This window comes from Mustela erminea, chromosome 7, assembly GCF_009829155.1.
Source record: "Mustela erminea isolate mMusErm1 chromosome 7, mMusErm1.Pri, whole genome shotgun sequence".
NCBI classification, from domain to species: domain Eukaryota; kingdom Metazoa; phylum Chordata; class Mammalia; order Carnivora; family Mustelidae; genus Mustela; species Mustela erminea.
The window spans coordinates 33,514,039-33,535,959 of NC_045620.1; the positions used below are offsets into that span (position 1 = coordinate 33,514,039).

Here is a 21,921-nt window from a genome sequence, read left to right on the forward strand (position 1 = left end):
GAACGCGCGGCTCGTGGGCACCCCGGGCACCCCTGCAACCGGGGCATGGGGCATGCTCAGAGGGCGCGCGGGCGGCGCAGGCGTTGGCTGCAGTGGGGCCCAGGAGCCGGGAGGTGCCGCTGCGTCCCCGCTTCCCGGCGCCTGACCCAGCGCGCAAAGTTGGGCTGGAAGCCGCCGGGGGAAGGAGGGACCGAGCCAGCTAGGGTGGCGGGGAAGCGGGGCGGGAGGAGGAGGGAGGAGGGGAAGGAGCGGGTGGGGGGGGGGGCCGCCGAGCGTGTGTCACTCGCGCTCTCCCTCTGTGTATAGAGGATGTGCTGAATGGTACGCTTCGAGGCGGCGGCGGAGGAGGAGCAGTACCCGGCGGTAGCTGGCAGCCTCGGCAGCCCGGCTCGGCTTCCCTTCGCCCTCCGAGGTTCCACAGCCACCGCGGGCGTCCGACCCCGCGTCCCGCCCGGGGCATGGCCCGGCGCTTGGCCCCCGCGCGCCCCGCCTGCTGAGCCGCGCCGGAGGAGGTGCGGAGGCCGGGAGGCCGGGGGAGGCCGGCGGGGGAGCAGAGTCGAGCGCCTCGCGAGCCGAGAAAGGAGCCCGCGCCCCGAGCCCCGTCGCTGCCGCGCTCGCCCGGGCCGCCCGGAGCCCCGATGAGCCCAGATGGCCGGGGCTCAGCCCGGAGTGCACGCTTTGCAACTCAAGCCCGTGTGCGTGTCCGACAGCCTCAAGAAGGGCATCAAATTCGTCAAGTGGGATGATGTAAGTCGGGGGCGGCGGACTGGGGGCGCGGGCGGGGGCGCGGGGCACGGGGCCGGCCGCGGGGCGGGTTGCGTGGGGGTGGGGCGAGGGGCGCGTTATGCAATGGGCGCTCGGGATCCGGCCCGGGCGGCCTCGGGGCGCGCGGGGTGGCCGCTGCCGAGGTGGCTGGCAGAGAGCAGCGGCTTCGCGCGCGCTCCTGCACTCCACGGGTTCGGGAGTTGCCTCCTGGCCGGGTCTGGTAGGCGCCCCCAGAGGGTCTTCTGTCTTTGGGGCCAGTGGAGCAGGAGGGACAGGCTTTGCCAGGCGACGGTCCTGAGAGTTTGGAAAGTGTGAAGTTGGGACCAGCTGGAGAGCGCTGGGGTGTGACCAAGGCGCGCCCCTCTCCGCCCACAGACGCACCCCCCATTACCTCTTTTGCCCCTTATCAAGAAGGTACGGCCTCGAAGTCCGAAACTGTTCAGTGACTACAGACCCTCTTGGCGCTCTTAATGGAGCCCACGCGGCGGAGAACCAGCGGTCCAGCCGACAGGTGGTCGCTGGTGCCAAACTTCAGCGCCTGGCTCGGGAGCGAGGGGGGCCTTGAGAAGGGCCGGTGAGGACACAACTGGGGAGGACTAGAGGGCAGAAAGGGGAGCACTGAGGGGTCTAGGAGTGCTAAGTGGGCCTGCGGGCAAATGGGGAGGGCTAGTTTTTTTTTGGGAATTGTGCTGGCTGGAATCTTCAGCTTGGAACAGACCTGGCAAAGCTTTCCCCCACCATTTAGCTACGTCTTTTGCCAAGTGGGACAGAGCTTAGCCCAGACCCGGATCTCCAGGGTTTCTCACGAGCCCCGGACCCCAGAACTTCAAGTGACACCCCCCATCGCCTTCAAACACTTATATTAATAATCTTACTGAAAACATGGGTATCTTCAGATGGAGGACATTATCGTATCAATTTATATGTCCTGGGTGTCATTCAAAAGATTTGATAAGAACAACCCACCGGGGTCAACCTGAGCTGTCAGGATCTAGAGAAATTTAGGTCCAAATGACGAAGACATCTCTTAAACAGGAGGAATTATAGGAGAATAAGGTGTTCTTCTTGCTGAAAAGATTTTCCACCTAGTAAATTATAGCCTGTTATCCTCCAGGGTATTTTTCTTTAATCTTCTTAAGCCATTTTCCAGTGTCTGAAAACAATTTAAATATTCCAGGTAGTGAATCCAATTACTTAGCTGAGTGAGTCTGTGTCTATATTTTGTCCAGTTGGAAGAGCAAACGGAACTTGGAGTATGAGCCATAGCTTCCTTGAAAGCTAATGCCAATTATTAAATGCTGTAGGCTAGGATGCGAACATACATCCTTTTAGTGAGGACACTTCTCTTCTTCCGTCCCACTGCAACGACCGGATGTTTTTGTAAATGAAATAGAATCTAAACAATAAGATCAGACACAGATTAAATGTTTTGCTTGTGTGAAGGAAAAACAACAGTGAAAAAGAAAATGCAGTTCAGCAACAAAACTGTCCTGCCCATCTAGAAGTCTCGACTAGAGAGCTGATGCGATGAGCAAGAGGGTAAGGGCAAGAAGGGCGAGAGAGAGAGTTTATAGGATATAAAAGGGTATTTCACCATAAGCTTTGGATTTATTCACAGAGATGATTTTTTTTTTAAGATTTTATTTATTTATTTGACAGAGAGATCACAAGTAGGCAGAGAGGCAGGCAGAGAAAGGGGGGAACCAGGCTCCCTGCTGAGCAGAGAACCTGATGGGGGGCTTGATCCCACGACCCTGAGATCATGACCTGAGCTGAAGGCAGAGGCTTAACCTCCTGAACCACCCAGGCGCCCCCACAGAGATGATTTTAAACAGTGGTCCAGAATGTCTTATTGGGAAGAAGATAGGCAGCATCCACTTTGAAAATGAGGCTTTTCTGTGGAACACATTTTGATACATCCCAGTAGATGGTTTTTATTATATGCATTCATGGCATGGGTATCTTTTTCCCTACCTGCTAATGCCAAGCTCTATCCTAGCTCATGGGGTGGTGACAGATGTAGATAGTCTCTGCGTTACAGACCTTACATGATAGGTGGAGGAGACCGAAAATGACCGAGAACACGGATCATACAGAGATGAGGAGTAATGCAGTGAGAGTAAGGGAGAGGCCAGCGGTGAGACACAGCCTGAGGAAGGTGAGAGCCATTCCCTCTGAGCATTGCAACAGTGAGTTTCCTGGGAAACCCTACAGGAAGGACGTAGGCACTAAGGAGCAGGAGCCTCCGATCTTCTACAGAGGAGAACCTAGATTGCACCCAGGAGTCAAGTTGTCTGGAGTATGATGAACTCTCCTACAAGTTCCTTGGCTCTTTGTTTCCATGATGATCTGTGAACCAAGAGGAGACCAGAGTTTCTGAAGTCCCCCCATATTCTCCTCAGGTGAATACAGGTGGCTTAAGTTCACAACTGAACGTGGTTTCTGGTTCATATTTGCCCTTCCAAAATCAAGCCAGTTTATGTGACCTGGCTCATTGTATTGCATCTTAGTGATAGTGTGTGATGAAGACAAAAGAGAACTAGATCTTCGGTCCAAAGGCTTGAGTTTACCAGCTAGTTCTCTTGCCAGTCAGCTGTGTGACTTTAGGTTAATCACCTAAATTTTCTGAATCTTTGCTGCCACTTGTGCAAGACTGTGAGAATGCTGCTGCTGCTGCTTCTTCTTATTTTTTAACCTATTTTACATATAGTGGTTGGGAGTAGCCAGTAGGATAAAGTAGCACATTTCACACTTGGGCATGCCTCAGAAAGAAACATCAGAGGGGGCTTGGTAACACTCAGATGGCTGGGTCCCACCCTCAGTTTCTGATTCAGAAAGGTCTGAGGTGGGACCTGGGACTCTGCATTTCTGCAAACCCTCTTGGTGCATAGGATCTTGAGAGCCACTGAGGCTGGCCGTCTGGGGGAACCACACGTTGAAACCACAGAGATAAGGTCTGTGAAGTAACTTAAAGCCTATGATAGCAAGCTCTGGTGATCTTGTCAGCTTGTGTCAATTTTTGCTAGTTTGTGATTTTAATTTTATCTCTATGTTTGCTTGTTGAGAAATTCATCCAGTCGTCATCTTCCCACCTAGGAGGGAGAAGGACCTCAATGACAAAATCATGAACAATTTTTTAGACTTTATGGCATAGTTTATGAAGTGTCTCTGATGCCTAGGCTGACTTAACTCCCATTCATACGTGTCTTTTGAATTTCCTCTATGCAATGAAGAATTTGCAGCTTTGTTGCCTGCTTCTAGTGGGACTGTAAAGAAGGGAAAGAAGCTAGAAGATTTTTTGAGAGGCTGTCTAGTGTGTCTTTGAGCAGGAAGACTGCTGTAGTTTTTCTTTGGGCTCTGACTTTGGGAAATACCTGCTGCCCTACTCCCTCATCCATCCCCGCCCCCAAGGGTGGTGCTTCCCCACCCTGCTTGTCTAGAGGAAAAGTAAATGTTGGAAATAATTTTAAAATCTCTTAAATATCTGCTCTCCCTTAAACACTGTAGAACCCTGCTTTCTGCTTTCCTTAAGAAGAAAGATGAGCAAACTCATAAAACCGATTCTCAATGGCCCATTAGAAAGCATAATAATACATGTGCAAATGATGAGTGTGGGGCTATTTGGAATTGTGGAGAGATTATCTCTTGTTCCTTGAGTGGTTAAAACACCATAATCGCCCATCCTGTTTTTCTGACCACCATGTGGAGTGGAAGATGTCCCCTAGCAGGTGCACTGCCCTTTATAATCTGTTGGCTATCTGCCAGCATCATGGCTGTGGGTGCTCCCAGAGCAATAGTCAAAAACTCTGACATAGGTACTAACCAGTCACGACAGACAGTAGGTGGGCGATGGAGCGGGAGCAGGATCCTGGAGAACACCCTCTTGCACCAGGACCAGGCACTGGTCATTCTTTGGCCTGATCACGAGGAGAGCTGAGGGTCCCCAGGGTCTGTGGAGGCACATAGAATTATTTCAGTGTTTGCACAAGTAGTAAGAGCGTGTGCAGTCAGAACATCAAGGGCAAACCTTGTCCTCCAGAACTTGGTTAGCATATCCAGGACTGACCTATCTTGGTTACCTGTTTTACCAAGGATATCAAAATATGCAACTTTATCCTTGCTTTTATTTTGCATTTGTATATTCTGAGCCCCTGTCAGGGAGGTGGATGTAACAGGCTGTGGAAGTTGTGGGAGAATTCTGGTGAGATGGACAGTGGAGGGGGTTTCCCTTCTGCATCAGAGTTACGGAGCTGGAGAGATTGTGAGTCTGGCCCCCTTTCTCCTGGTGTTTGGCGTTGCTCTGTGTTGGAAAGTCTGTTGGAAAGGAGAAGAGGAAGATTAGAAACCATACAGTAGGTCCTCCCAGCCTCTGATTCGCCTCTGTGTAGGCTCCCAGGACCCCGTCTCCTTGTTCCACAACATCTAGGGCAAGGAAGGCTTCTCATTTGTTTGTTCTTTCTTTCTCTCGATTCTCACCATCCACATTGCAATCTCACTGTAAGTTACTTAATGCACCTCAGCCTCAGAGTCCTCATCTGTGATGTGAGGTTTGTAATATTGCCTGTGCTGCATGCTACAGCTGTTAAGGTTAAATGAGGGGAGGCACATGGCAATGTTTTGTGTAGTGCCTGGCACACACATTAAGGAAACATTTAATAAAACCCAGTTTTAAAAATCATCATTCCCCCCAGTAGGTAGAGGGCCATGAATTTTGTCATAGTGGCTGTGTATGTTAGATGATTCTTATTCTATCAGTGGGAAGATCCAGACCTTCCTTTTGTTCCCTTTAATTTTATTTATTTACTTTTTAAAAGGTTTTATTTCTTTATTTGACACAGAGAGAGAGCACAAGTAGGCAGAGCAGCAGGCAGAGAGAGAGGGGGAAGCAGGCTCCCCACTGAGCAGGGGGGGCCAATGTAGGGCTTGATTCCAGGACCCTGAGATCATGACCTGAGCTGAAGGCAGAGGCCAAACCAACTGAGCCACCCAGGCGCCCCCTTCTCCTTTAATGTGTGCTTTGATTTTCATATTTTATAATTTGAAAAAGAAAAAAAATCAGATTTTTATCCTTTTTTAAAAAAAATTCAGGTGTTTCAGAGAAAGTGAATCTATATAAAAAACATGTTTATATAGACACATTTTCTTTAAAGCAAGTTGTTTATTTTCATTTTTTTAAAGCACATCAGTTTAAAAAACATCCAAAAGTTTTATTTGTACTTAAATTCTTAATATATACATATGTTATATGGAAGGAAAAAACAATTACACAAAAATCTTGTAATTTAATAGGAATATATATATATTTAAGATATATTTAAAAATAATCTCTGTACATTCTGTTTTACAAGCACAGTCTAACTCAAAAGCTGTAATTGTGACTGGCTAAGTTGTTTGAGGAGAAGGCTGAGGAAGCTCAGAGGTTTGGCTTTTCACTAATGCCCCATGGATTTGAAGCAAGTAGCGCCCTCCTCCCTTGTCTACCACCCCTCCCCCCACAAACAAAATCTCTGCAGTTAAAACAGGTAATGGGCAAGGTGCGGTGTACTACCCAGCATCATACACAAAAGCTTAGTTATAATATTTGCATTATGTAAAATGTGCAGTTACAGTTTCCAGAATGATGGTAGCAGAATGATGGTTGACCCCAGACAAGATTCATGAGGGAGCAGTGGGGAAGAGTTCAAGAGATGGGCATTCAACAGTGCTCGCTTTGGAAAGGTTATGGGAAACAGGGAAGAAACAGCTCTGGCTGGTAGGTGGTGGATCCGGATGGGGGGCCCCCATGGAGTGAGAGGCAGATTTTAGACTGGAAAACTGGCAGGTGCCCTCTAAAAGCCCTTTCAAATATGCCCAGATATGTCCATTTTAGGTGTCCAAAGAGCTTTTGTGGATTTCTCATTGATAGTAATTACTTCAAGTGTAAAAGTATTAACTTTTCCAAAAGCTAGTCAAATAAAGCTATTTTAAGCTTTTTATCAGAGCGTAACATGCATGTCGTAAAAGCAAAAGATCTTATGTCCCCTTCGATTCGTCTTCACAAAACGAACACCTCAGGTAAGCAGCCCCAGATCAAGAACAGCACTGCCGGCCCCAGGTGCTCCCTTCAAGTCTCTACACCTCTTTCCAGGGCTGACAGTCATCCTGACTTAAAACCCTAGAGTGGCTTTGCCTGTTTTTTTTTTTTTAAATCTAAAAAACCCCTATTTTAAAAGTTTCCAGTGAAAACAAAACAAACCCTCTTCAGCCAAAAGCATATTTTTATAACTGCTGAATAAACCCTCTTGAACAATAACAACAAAAGTGACTTACCTTCTGTTTAGATGGCACTGGATTAGGTCCTTTTCTGTCCTAAGGTAAAGCCTGGGAAGAGAAGCAGGTGTAAATGCCCCAAAAGAGGAAACAGTTAAAGAAAACTAGTAATTTAGCAAGGAAATGTATTGCCTACAGGCTATCATTGGCACAGGGAAGCAGACCGGCAGAGTGCTGTTTGTGGGATCACTTTCTCTCTTCTAGATTTTCTCTTATCTTGCCTGACTTTGATATTCCTACCTGTGGTGCATGAGGATAATTTGCTCTGGCTATTAGCATATCTTGAATACTTCCCTTGAAAGTTCAGCCTATCAACAAATAGCTTCAAATTATATTTACCTGCGATGATGTTTCAGTGGAGCAGGAACATTTTCCTTTTTTACGTCGAACTTGGTAACCCGTGGTTAAATGTTTCTTTATCAGGATTGGTTCATGTTATCATGAACAAGGAGTGCCAGCTGAAAATGGAATGGGATTGATTGTGAATTGTTGACTAATGCTATGGGTCTCACCTAAATAACACATCCTTGGTGACTGAAAATGTTGGCTCTCCTGTTACCCAAGCTGATGTTAGGTTCATGCAGCCTTTTCAAATCATGTCATAAATTCCATCTGCTCAGGCAGATTTCATAATTCTTCCCTTTCCCCATCTCTGCCATGTCTGATGCTCCAATCTAAGCCATGCTCCTGTGCATGGGTTGGGAAGGGGACTGGAGACATATCCCTGAGCTCAGTTACACATGATATTTTAAAGAAGCCATCAATTTCTGTAACAGGCTAACTGAAATATCATGTAAAAAGGGCTAGATTCTTTAAGAGTTCTTGTTCCCCTCTGATCGCTTTAAGTTCTATTATTTGATTTTATTATCACAGGTTAATTTCAATTTTTGGAAATTTTACCTTTAATTGGCATCCTGAAAAAAATGCTTGGGTCTGTGTCTTAATTGCTGCTGGCTAAATCTGTACATTTATCAAGAACCTTAATTGTCATAAATGAGGAAAGAGACTATTATATAAAAGAAGAAAAAATACTCAGTATTTAAACAGAACAAGAGCATCCCACATCTGTTTTTCATTTCAGGGGCTCTTTTAGTTCATGATATTTGCTTTATGTTTTGTTTCTTTTTATTGCATTATAGTGTTAAGAGCAGGTTCAGGGAAAATGGATTATTAGCAAAGAAAACCATTTTCCCTGAACCCGTCATGGTGAGGGGTATCAGTCTATAACACTGATACTTAAAAGATCAAGAGATTATTTTGGTGTTAAAAAATCGGATTTTCTTGGGAGCTTGTTTATAAGTTAGGTAAGAGAAAGTTAATTTGATTCATTTTATAGAAGAGACCATATGAACTCAAAAAGAGATGGAAGACCACAGAACAAAGCAGCCAGTGGGCTAATAGATGTTTAAAAAAAAAAAAAAGGGAAGGACACAAAGCATGAAGCTTTTCTCAGGTGTTGTGTCTTAGGTATGGTTGAGTCTCACGTTGCACCAATTTTCACATCCTCTTCGAGGGACTTTTCAAAATGCAGAGTCCAGGGGTTAAGCATGTGCCTTCAGCTCAGGTCATGGCCTCAGGGTTCTGGGATCGTGCTCAGCAGGGAGCATGCTTACCCCTTTCTCTCTGCCTGCCTTTCTGCTTACTTGTGATCTCTCTCTGTGTGTCAAATAAAGAAATAAAATCTTAAAAAAACCAAAACAAAACAAAATGCGAAGTCTGGAAATCTAAAGCTACATTCACCAGCCTCTCTAGAGGCCTCTAATATTCTGGCTATAAATTAAGTTCCAGTAGAATGAGATGTACTCATAGGAGATATGGAGGGCAGAGGTGTGAGAGAGGCCGCCTTGCTGCCTTCTTGTGCTGGTTTCCATAGATATGTAAGAATTGCAGGAAGACGCATTACCTTCTCTAACTGTTCTTCAGTGGGACCCTGGGTGTAAAGCGGCAACGGCAAGAGGGTGCTGACTCTCAGATGACTCTTCCATTGTCTTCAGCTAAGCTGGTGTGGTCTTGACTCAAGGGTTTCCTTCTGGATTCCTTACCTCTTCTGAATGTTCTGGAGGCAATGGCTGTCCTCAAGGGTCAGTGCTGTGGTGTTCTGGGGTTGTTCGGGGATGCCCAGCCTGACTCCTGGATCACCAATCCTTGTGATTTTGTCAAATGCTTAATAGCCTGTAATTAAATCCTTTTATATTCATAATTTCCAGAGAGATTTCTGTTTTCTTCACTAAGCCCTGCCTGATAGGCCTTTTATGGTTCTAGGACTTCATGATTTTCAGTCCTTAGGTGTGATCACCATGTCCGTCCCATGTAGTTTTCTCCTTCAATAGCACATGTGAGTAACATGGAGGTTTGCCAAAATGCTGCCTTTGGAGTTCAATACCTCGAGAGTGAGTCCTAATAACAGGCACGTTTAGTTATAAAGCACTGTTATTTATTTACATTCTCTCCCTTCAGTCCTCAGCACCATCTTGAGTGGTAGGAAAAGGGCAAGCGTCATTCCCATTTTGCATAGAAGCGAACTGAGGCTGATGAGTTGTGGCTTGCCCAAGGACATACAACTGGTTAGTTAAATTTAAAATTAAGTCTGGTTACATTCTGGGCTCTTTCCAGGCTACCATGCTATCTCCAAACAGAATCCTTTCAGTAGTAAAAGACGTTCAATAGAATCCAGATCAATACTGGTTGAAAAAGATGACTTGACTTCTCCAAAGAATCTCCCAGATTTTAGGATTCATACAAATGGGGTTTAGATCACTACAAACTTACACCTTTTGGCTAGTATTATTTTTATATTTACAAAAACGATATTTTATATTTTTATATTTGGCAGTTATTTTTATGGTGTATATGCAAAATCCGCTTTTGTCTACATAGCGTTACATGGGAACATAGGAAAGCTTCACTGCGACTTTGAGGCACAGAGGCCAGTATGTACTACTCTCTGCAAATGTTCTGTATCTGTTGTTCAATATAGACACATGGTATATGTCGATATTCAGGAATGGTGTTAAAACAAAGGTCATTTTTTTTTCAGTGCCTACTAAGTGACACTTCTGTGTCTAGCAAGACTCATCATATGTGCTTCTCCATGTTTTTCTCTTCTCAACATCCTTGCAAAATATTGTCTTTGGTGGTTTCCCATTAAGATGGGGCCTGTGGCTTCTTATGGAAATTGTTGATCTTGGAAACTTTGGTCGGCATGAATGAAATGTAGATGATGACCCTAAGTAGGACACAGAGTGGCTTGAATTCGAGGTAGTGTCAGTCGAGAGGCCAGATCTAGATTACCGGTGCAGGAAGGTGGATACAAGGAGATGGACAGACCTGGTCTGTGTTTTAATTGGGCCATGGCACCTAGAGGACTACAGCTTTATGTCATTTACCTTCTTTCTTTCCCTAGGACAGAGCATAGACTTGACACTGGGTAGGTGCTGAGGAAATGTCTGTGGAATGAAGGAAGTGTCTGGTGTGTGTCTATTGTGGGTTCACACTGGGGAGGCCGACCTGGAGGGTGGTAGGCTATTCTGAAGTGACCTTCATGACACACTGCCCGTGGCGTCAGTTGGAAGGCCCTACCTGACATCCTTCCATTCTATCTGAAATCTCCCGGAGTCCTAAGGGACTCTGTGGCTTTTTTAGATAGGGTTCCTGGATGAGAGTTGGAGAAGCAAAATGTTTATTGTCAATACAGAGCTGACAGCTCTTACAGAACTGATTTCCTGTAAGGTATAAATATGGCTTCAGGTTGAGGGTGTATTCAATTGTAATTTAATATTGGTTGAAAATTATGATGCTCCATGTATTTGCGTCTCATATTCTGAATATTACCAGGGGCTTCTGTTTTCTGAAAAAGATGCTCACACAACTATCCCGGTATTGCTGTGAAAATTACCCTTAAAGAAATTCTGACACATTGGGAGTGACAGAACAAAAGACGGATGGTTGTGAAAATATTCCCTTTATTATGCTAATATCCACAAAGACTTCCTTCCTTCCCCACTCCTCATTTAATTACTGGGGCCACCTACATTCTCCCATCTTACCTCTGGGCCCTGGGAAAGCATACCTCTCTGGGTTCTGGATCCCATGTTTCCTGGTTTCTCTGGATCCTGACTTTATTATTTCCTCCCCTTTGATAGTTTCTGTAAAAATTTTCCCTCCTTCAAAACTCCTCCAAGAACATACCAATATGCCTTTTGGTCATTAAAATCCCAAGGTATAATTCAGCACCATGTTCTCCAGCTTTCCTCATGTACTTACTGCCCCCTTCATCATTTTCCTGCCATGACCGAAGTGTTGTTTATACCCACCATCCCTCTTTCCTGACATCCCAGCCACTCCTCAATCTTCCAAAGCCTTGTTCTGCCCTTATCATTGCTTTGAGATTTTCTCTTGCCAAGGCTCCTGGCAACCTGCTGGGCATCAAACCCAACCCATCCTTACCAGAACCTATCTTTGCTGCCTTGCCTCTTTTCCTGTTGTAGCTTTCTGTCCAGCCAGGCAGTATTCATAATGACAGGATGTGTTGATGCTTCTTTTACAGTAGACATTTTTAGTCTACTAAACCACTAAACATTTTTAGCGGGGTGGAGTTGTGATTATAAATGGTTTGGTCCCTGCCCTCAGGGAGTTTGTATTCTATTGGAGGAGATAAATGCCAAAGAAATAGGAATAGAATTGTTTCATTGTAGCAGTGTAAGTGTTACAGAGAAAGGTACAGAAGTACATGTGAGGGGGCACCTGGGTGGCTCAGTGGGTTAAGCCTCTGCCCTCGGCTCAGGTCATGATCTCAGGGTCCTGAGATTGAGCCTTGCATCGGGCTATCTGCTTGGCAGGGAGCCTGCTTCCTCCTGTCTCTCTGCCTGCCTCTCTGCCTACTTGTGATCTCTCTCTCTCTCTATCCAATAAATAAATAAAATCTTAAAAAAAAAAAAAAAAAAGAAGAAGAAGTACATGTGAGGATAAGAAATGTGGAAGGGTCCCCTGGAGGCAGTCTATTTATGGAAAGACCTGGGTTCTAAGTGGGACTGAGTCAGGCCATCAAGAGGAGGGGGGAGTGTGTCAGACCAATGGAATAGCACATGGGGGCATTCCAAGGATCAAAGGATGGAAGTCCTTTGAAGGACAGAGCAGAATAAGCAGGTGGGGAGATTGTGGTTCGGTAATGCTGCCAGGATGGCCAGCGGCCTGCTGAGGCCACTGCAAGGTTTTTTCATAACGTCGATGGGAAACCATTAAAGCCCTGTTCCGAACTCAGTGCTATTGACATTTGGGATTAGGTAATTCTCTCTTGTAAGGGGCTGGCCTGTGCATTGTGTATGTTTTGGACCCTCCCTGGCCTCTACCCATTAGATGTCAGTAGCAAAAGCCCCAGTGTGACAAACCAAGTTATCTCTGGACATTGCAAAGTTGCCCCAGTTCAGAACCACTGATGAAATGAAACCACTGATTTAAATCTTAACTGATTTTAAAAAGTCCTGGGCTAATGCATGTGCACACACACACACACACACACACACACACATACACACACACACAAGGCCAGTAAACATATGAGAAGTTGTTCAACATTATTAGTCATAGTGATGAGGGAGCAGGAGGCTGGCTGAGGACAAAGCAAAAGCTGGCGCCTTGCACCCCTCTTCACCCTTTCCCCTCCATATGTGTAGCATCCCTCAGGCAGCCCTGACTGCCATGAACAATAAGCAAATAGTTAACTTGCAGAGCTCACAATCCTGCTAGACTGGAGTCTCCCTTGGCTTACAAATGTCCTAAATCTCACTAACAAAGACGATTGATAGCAGGATTGTGACACCCCACCAAAAAGTCTCCCAACTATCTTAATGTTAATGGCTGGTCTAAAGGCAACATTGATCTAGCCGCAAGGGCAAGGCCTCCGGCTGGCCTGGAACATCCTGGCACCTTGTAGGCCCTCTTTAGCATATGAAAACTCCACTAAAACCTCCCTTTCCCTCACCTTCCCCCAACCGCAGGGTAAATAACATGCCTACCCTCACAACCCGGGGCAGCCGCATCTCCGCCTGCCCACGGGCCCTGTCCCCGTGCTCCAATAAATCACCTTTTGCACCAACGACATCTTAAGAATTCTTTCTTTAGTTGTCGGCTCCGAACCTCCTCACCCCACCGAACCTGACTTAGGTTCTGGGACTTCATCAATAGGGAAATGCAAACTCAAACCACAGTGAGATGCCCCTTTCTATCCGTGAGAGCTCTATCTTACTAAAATGCTCCCTTTCCTCAGCTGATGCCCCCCTAGACCACAGCACCTTGGAGGACTGGGAATCTGGGCTCTTGTTTGAATCTGGACTACAGTGTCTGAAGTAACCTGTGTGGTATCTGAGGAAATAATGTTGCCAACTTTTTTGGAACACTGTATTGTGTTAAGAGAGATTTTTATACCTGTCGATAAAATGCAAATATTGAAATGGGGCTTCTTGCCACTTTTTTGCATCTTCTCTTCTGGACCTGGTCCAGACCTCTGCTTTTCTTTGTTTGGGGGGACATTTCAGACTGGATAGACCTGTGGAAGGAAATTCCCATCAATGCTGATGCATGTAGAAGTCTGACATTACTGGCCCTAAGCCAATACCATAGCATCCTTTACTGTTTTATTTTTATTTTTTGTTGGCATAGTTAGGGCTGCATTGCCCTTGTTTGATGCGAACACATCTGCTTTTCTGTGTGACCCTTAGAATTCTTTTCCACCCTTGACACAGCTGTTTTTCCCGCAGTGTATGTATTTGCCATCTTTGGCTCTCCTTTTCCCTGACGCAGGTCTTGGGCAGTCCCTCTGGAACATTGTTATCTTTCCTTGTTGACTCTATAATAGTGATTAATTTTAGAAGTGCATGTTTTTATTCATATGTGTTCTCTTGTAACAGCATAAAAACATAGAATCACTGTGGAGTTGGGATTGTGGTCAACGAGGGCCCGTAGTTTCTGATAATGGGACTCAGAGTCTGTGGGTGAAGTTTAGGGGGATTTCTCTGCGTGATTTTGCTAGAGCTGCTGTTACAAAGTTCCACAGACTGGGGGGTTTAAACAACAGAAATTGATTTTCTCACAGTTTTGGAGGCTAGAAATCTGAGATCAAGGTGTGGCAGAGCTGGTTCCTTCCTTTGGGGCCCTGAGGGAAGCATCTGTTCAGGCCAATGGCCTAGACTGGGGTTTGGCCGACTTTTCCCTGTGTTGCCACTTTGTCTTCTGTTTCTGTGTCCAAATTTCCTCTTCTGTAAGGACGCCAGCCTCATTGGATTTGGGCCCACCCTTGTGACCTCCTTTTAATGTAATCACCTGTGTACAGACTCTGAAGATGGTGACACTTATTTTGAGGAACTGGGGTTAGGATTTCAACATATAAATTTTTTGTGGGGGGCACAATTCAGCCCACAACATACCTCTACCTGGCAGAGTATTTGGCTCAGGGGATGGCAGCATACTGGCTCTATTCAGATATTTGAAGAATTGACGCTTAGAGAAGCAACCAGATTTGTTTTGTGCTACTTAGATGTTAAAACTGGATGATAACTGCGTAAATGGAAAAAACCCAGAACTGGCTAGATGGGATTATTTGACCAAGTTTGTTTTGTAAAAAACATTTCCCTACGAATGAGAAACCTGGTTTCTCCAAAAGTTTTAGAACTGCATTACCCAATAGAAATACACTGTAAGCCACTTAGGAAATTTAACATTTTCTAGGAGCCATATTAAAAGAAGTAAAAAGAAACAGGTAGAACAGAGTTTATTTAACCCAATATGTTTATATCAATATATAACCAATACCAATAATTATTAATGAGGTATTTTATATTCCTGCTTTCATTCCTTGTCTTTGAAATAGTACAGCACATCTCAGTTGAACTAGTCACATTGTAAGGGTTCAGTGAGTCCATCTTGGACATGCAAACACAGAGTATGGATTCTCAACTGGGGCCAAATCACCTCCAAAATAACTGAAAAATGGTCTTGAGGGACAAAAAAATATCTTTTTTAATTTTGTATAAAGACATACATACGACACATAAATAGATAAGAGCATCTGTGATATTAAAATTTCATTAAGGTAGAAAAACAGATGTCTAAAAGGGCTTCTTAGTGGGGCAATAATGAAAAAAAAAACAAGTTGCAAAGCAGCAACTTCTTATATTAGTATATTAGTCTCACTGTGGATCTGTTGATGAGCTAGGGATGCGAGTAAAATAGTTTCTATCAAATAAAGAGAAGTAAATGGAAATTTACTGTGCATTACCCACTATTACATAAGACAGGTATGTTTACTGGTGTTCTCTTTTCAAGGCAGATGTTTATTGGGAAAAAAACAAAACAAAACCTTATAACCTGCAATAAGCAAGTTAAAACTGGATTCTTAGCGGCACAGTTTTGTCTGCATTCTGAGCTCATCGGTTCTCCTTGGGACTTCATATCACTGTGTTCCTGACCCAAAGCTTTGCCCATTGTATGCCTGTCTGAGTTGATCTCAGAGTGTGTGGTCCCTGGACCAGCAGCACCGATGGCAGCAGCACTGAGGGCTTACTAGAAATTCATGTTTTTGGAATGCCTGCCTGGTTCAGTCATTTAAGCCTCTGCCTTCTGCTCAGGTCATGATCCCAGGCTCCTGGGATCGAGTCCCGCAGGGGGCCCCTTGCTCAGCAGGAATCTGCTTTTCCTGCTGTTCTCCAAGCCTGTTCTCTCTCTCTCTCTCTCTCTGAAAAATAAATAAATAAATAAATAAAATAGTGGAGGGGGGGAAGGAAAGAAAGAAAGAAATGCACGTTTTCAGGCTCTACCCCTAATCTACTGAATGAGAAATACTGGGGAAGGGGCCCAGGAATCTGTTTTAGCAAATCCTTTTAGTAAATCTGATGCACCCGGAAATTTGAAAACCACCGTCTTAAATGGAATCCATGTCTTATGGATACTGATGGAGAGAAATAAAAAAAATGGACCTTTGGAGAGTTGTCTCCATTTTTCTGCAGTAAAATGCGGCAAGAGTTATAGTCTCTTTGCAGTTGCCTTGGAAATGAAGATGACCATATATTTCAAACTTCAAACTGGAGCATATGTTCTGACAATTAAGAATACTTGTGATCTGGGTTGAGTGGCTACTTTGGTACGGAGAGAATATAGACACTTGCAGCTATGTGGGAGGTGGGAAAAAAGCAGGTGGAATTGAAAATGGATATTCATGTATTTCTGGGTCAAGTCCTGCCTTGGATGGCAAGACTGCCAGGTTCCAGCTGATCTTGGAATGTTAGAGGTGATTATGGAGGAAGCAGACAGGTAGCTGATATAAATGATCATTTAGCAGAAGGACCGTGGCTGGAAGAGTGGGGTCAAGAAAATATTGAACAAAGGAGCTCTAATCTTGAAGGAGGAGAAGGAAAAAGCTAGAAATAGCAGTATCAGAAGTAAGTGAGGCAGACTAGCACAGTGTTCTAAAATATAAATTTGAGTAGGTTTACCTTGTTGAGTTTAAATATTTCATTGTCTGGGATCCTTGCAGTGAATTGTCACCAAGAGCCAGATTAGAATCTTGTCAGATGCTCTTGTGAGACACTCTGATAAGAAAAGGAACCGACCCGGAACAATACGTTAAAAACTACAGGTTAATTCCAGATTCACCGGAAGTGGGGATGAGGGCTGTGTGCGGCTTGTCTCAAAGTTTCATTTTGCCCGACTCTAGAGGATGAGAGGTGATAAAGCAGACCTGAAAATACTGCTGTGATTTATTGCAAATATTGCTGTTACCTTTTATGTCCATAATCTCATAGAAGCAACTTAAACTATTTTAAAAATTGTTCTTTCATTATCATATTAAATTCAAATGCCTTTTTTTTAAACATTTAGAAGTGATTTTGAAATCTTAAAATTCCAGCTGAATTTCCAAGCAACAACACAATCCTTGTAAAAGAGAGTTTGCAAACTGCACATTAAGAATACATCTTAAGTGTATCAGGATAAAACAGGATGGCAGTGCCTCAAAAACTTAAAACAGGACTATCCAATGATCTGGCTATTCCATTGCTGGGTATAAAACAGCTGAAGACAGGGATTCAGATATTTGTGAAGCTGTGTTCATAGCAGCATTCTTCGCAACAGCCAAAGGGTGGAAACTACCCAAATGTCCATTGACAGATGGGTAGATAAACAAAATACGATATGTGCATACAATAGAATATTATTCAGCCTTACAAAGGAAGGAAATTCTGACACCTGCTAGCTACAACACGGATGACCCCTTAAACACATGATGCCAGTCACAAAATCAACCAGTCACAAAAGAATAAATATTGTATGATTCTACTTGTATGAGATACGTAGACGAGTCAAATTCATAAGACAGGAAGTAGGTGGAGATTGCGAGGGCATTGCCGGAGGAGGGAATGGGGAGTTTGTGTTTAATGAGTGTGGGATTCCAGTTGGGAAGATGAAAAAGTTCTGGAAATGGATGTGGCAATGGCTGCACAGCAGTGTGAATATACCTAATGCCACTGAACTTTTTATCCTTACAAATGCTGAGTTCTGTATGGTATGAACCATGATAATAAAAAAAAGGCCATGATAAATTTTCATTTACCATTTTAATAGTTTTAAGCATAATCCACTAATAATAAATAATTTTATGAGCCAAGCATTTCATCCAAGTACTTTACCCAAATTATCCTCTTTGGTTCTCACGGAGACCCTCTGAGGTAGATATTATTATTTTGGTTTTTGTTTTTTGTTTTCAGTTGTAGTTGTATAAACTCAGCCCACTCATTGGGGACAGGCATCCCCATTAGAACCTAGCTTTATGATAAGACTCACCATGTAGACTAAAACCATTGCTATGTTCCTCCCATCGGAAAACAATCCTCCGTTCCCACAATTATTTCTGCAAGTTCTAATTTTCATTATAAGTCTTTTTGATCAGGTAGAGAATATGCCATATCCTATGTGTGTATGAAAAACCTGAAATTAACTGGTGATTTACATCCTTTTTAAAAGTGTAATTCCTGCAAGAGCCTAAGTATTTCAGAATAAAAATCCATATCCAGTGACATGTGTTTTCTTGTGCAGATGGTATGCCTTTCTGAAAATTGCCAAAAGAAAAGAACACATATTTTAGAAATGTTTAATATTATAATTACAGTGCATGCTGTTTTGCTTTATAATGTGCATGCTTTAAACTCCAAAGACTATTTGCTTGTAATGTTTTATTTTATCTTATGAAATTTAAATTTGCAACAATTTAGTGTATATCTTTGGGAAAATGTAGACCATGGGCTTATTTACTGTTACCTTGGAAACAGCAATGCCCAAAGAGTATGTTTACTCTCCTTAGTACAATTAAAGATCATTTTATAGCACAAATGTAATTTAAAATGTTACCTTCAAGCATGGGTTTTAATTAATTTTACATATATAAAATAGGTAATGGTGTTTAACCTTAAAAATATTTGGAAAAGTAGATATCGCTTTTTAATTGAAAACATGTCAATTTGTCTTAATAAATATATGCATCGCTGGGCTTTTTCTTTACAAGTAATGCACAGATATTCTAATTACTAGTAAAGAAGCTTAGTTACATAATTAATAATGCTGTGAAGTTAGGATTCCTTGTCTATTTTTTTGAAACTTTTACTAATCCTTGGCGACCTTGGAGAAATCCTTAACAATTACTACGTGTTAAACAACGCCTGGATAGGACTTTCTACAGTGATATATGTTAATATTTTTTTTTTTTTCTAGGACTCTGCTATTGTCACTCCAATTATTTTGAGGACTGACCCTCAGGGATTTTTCTTTTACTGGACCGATCAAAATAAGGTAAAAAATGAGATATGTCTTCCTTACATTTTCCAATTGGTTGCTGATTTGCCAAGTGTTTAAGTTACCTACAAGTATATCCTTGTACCTACAAGTCACCTTAAGTATATCCATTTCATGGTTGACACTTTGTAATTTATTTTAAGATTCTACTTAGAATCCCTAAGGTGGACATGTCTTAGGGTTTTCCAAGGACTGGTCCGAAGTATTAGATATGCTAAATCCTAGAACAATTGGTATTTTTTCAGGACAAGAACATGGACATGTGAATGACATTTTGTTGTAGAAGAAAATTAGCCAGCATTAGGGACTTAAGTCCCCCCCCTCCAGGTTGGTTCATCAAGAATAAAGAAAAATGATAAGAAAATCACTTTTGATCCAAATGACTATGAGTTTGGCTTTCCTTTTCTCTTCCTTCTCCCCTTGGCTGCTTATTAAAGAGTTCTTCCAGCCTCGGGAGGAATTGGGTCATGATCATTTGTTCACATTAGAAAATTTAAGAATATGATCCTTTTAACTCATACCTTCAGTTTTTCAGGATTTGTTTTTTTCATTTGAGCTTCCTGTCTACCACATCATGATTTTAGGATCTCATTAACTATGAAACCAATTGAGATGAATTTAGGTTCTCATTTACTATGAAACCAAATGAGATGATTCCATCTTGAATTCTTAAGAAGTAGAATGTCTGCAAATTTCAAGATTTATTTGGAATTTAATGGGCAGAAAAAGAATTCATAGAAAGTAGTTATTCAAGAGACAATGAATGCCGTGGTTCTGTACCTGAACCCATGAGGCTACAGAACACAGAATATTTTTGACCTTATAAATTTTATTATTTGGAGAGATGGGTAAGTTTTATTGAGTGTGCTAAATACGTATGGAAACCAATAAAATACCTGGTATCACCTTGTGAAGGACTGTTAGTCTTTTCACATCCCTGAGTTACGTCTCAATAGCCAAAGTTATTGGAATTTGTCAGTCTTCCCTTCTGCCTTCAGGACAACCTCGACTTCACCTGTGAGTAGTGGTATGGAACTAACCTTTTGCAATGACATGTTTGGGGTCAGGGTGGAGCCTGGGGGAAACCCCCAGGGTAGTGGACAGTGCTGTCTGGCTCCCTGAGCCAGTCCTGGACATGCCTGTTTACACTCATCCAAAAGGTGAATTTTAGCCTTTTAGCCTTGAAGTTAATTTCTAAATATCGGTATGCTGGAATCATCTCTGGCCATAGATGCAGGGCTACACCGTAGACTCCAAGCTAATGTAAAAAAAAAAAAAATGTATTTGAGTAAGATTTCCTACTTAATGTTCATGTTTATTACTGGGTGTGTTAATCACTTTGGCTTTGACATTCTGTTTGGTTTCCTGCTGTTATGTATAAAACAATGGCTTGAAAGAGTTGTTCCCCCCCCCAAAGGCTATTTTTAGAACTGTTGAAGCTATATTCATGAAAGATATATTTATAATGCTTAGGGCATTTTTAGAGGTTGGGTATTTGTACAAGGGACTAAACTGTCAGTTTGATTTTTCAGCTTGTAAATCAAGCTTCTATAAAAGCAACAGAAGGTATTTTGGGGTTTTTTAATAATTCATGGCAACTCAGTTAAGCTCTCTTCTAAGGCTAATCATAAATATTTCTTTGCTTAAGAAAGAAAAAGGGTTTAGGACAGAAGGTTCTTTGATGCATCTCTTGTTCTGTGAACCCAGGATTTTGACTTATGCCTATTTTCAGGTGTAGGAAAATTTCTTTCAATTTTTTGCAACAACCATTTTCTCTTGGTTGTGATGCTGTTTATGACCAATTGAAACAAATAATGTGGCAGCAATTCCTTTTATCTCTTTATTACTTTCCCTCTCATGGATATTAATCTTGCAGTTCTGCCAAGAGATGGTAAATTTCATTTCTCACTTTTTAAATACCTAAGTTATCTCTCAGTCATATATCAGAGTTAGGAGGTTTATTTTCTAGTCAATGATCATATATCAGTATACAAAAGATGAGAGGATTTAAGAAAAAAAAATTAAACTTTTCATGCTTCTAAGTTTGTTATTTTCTTCTGGCTTTAAGCCTGGTCTTGGAGCGAGAAAGAGTGATACATCCACTTCTAGGAGATGGACGGGTATAAGTGATATATTAGAGGAAATGTATGCTAGAAGATGATGCTCTCAAATGAGGATGGCAAGCCAAGCTTTTAGTCCATGTTTTTGCATAAGATCATCGGATGATACCTGGCCGTGTGTTACTTAGAGGCCCATTTTCTTTAAAATATTTTTTTCTAGCAATGACTCTTAGTGATGTGAATCTTTCCCATGTATTATAGAGACCGTGTCTCAGAGGGAAAACAATAAACTTTAAAGTTTATTCATCGACTTTATGCACTGTGTTTTCTGTGGGTTTGAAAGCTTGCGTTGGTATTTACGATAAGGGGCTTCTCAGCCACTTTTGGGCTTCTCCCCACCTTGTTTTTCCTTTGCCGTGAAACCTGTGCCCGAGCAACACCTGGTCTACTCAGAGGTGAGCTGAGTGGCTTTAAGAAGCTCTTAGTAAAGAAGCTCTTGTAATGAGATCTTTCTTTTTATAGATGTGGAGGAAAATGTTCACATTTTACACAATGTCTCAGCCATGTCTTCTCTCCTGTAGAGGCTACATGATACTCCATGACACGTCACACCATCCTATAGGTGATGCTATAGTCCCCCATTTCACCCTTTATGGACGGTGACATGCTCCCTTCCTCTAACTCCCGCTTTGATTTTTTCATCACAGAAATGATAGGTGGCAAAGAAGACAGGGAGCAAAGGAGATAGATTTAGGAATTAAAATCTGGAAATAGTAGAAAGTAATTTTTAGGTAGCAAACATGTGCTTTGGTGAAACATTGAAAGACTATTTGGGGCTGGTGGAAGCAGATACATATGAACATGATCTTAAGGGATAAATGTTCATACTTTGTACCAGCTCTGAACTTATTTTAATCACTTTCTTCTTTACTGTTGGCTCTGTACATCTTAG

The 21,921-nt window shown here is 42.7% G+C and overlaps 1 protein-coding gene across 3 annotated transcripts in view; it reads left to right on the forward strand.

Annotated features, from left to right (window-relative positions):
- The first annotated feature begins 625 nt into the window (after positions 1-625).
- The window catches only part of PLCB1 (phospholipase C beta 1), a 688,962-nt gene continuing 667,666 nt past the window's right edge, over positions 626-21,921 (forward strand). For all 3 annotated transcript variants that reach the window (XM_032351387.1, XM_032351388.1, XM_032351390.1), the window contains exons 1-2: positions 626-747; positions 18,829-18,906. In XM_032351387.1, the coding sequence (XP_032207278.1) occupies positions 649-747; positions 18,829-18,906 (177 nt within the window). In that variant the 5' untranslated portion in view covers positions 626-648. The remainder of the gene's footprint in view (positions 748-18,828; positions 18,907-21,921) is intronic.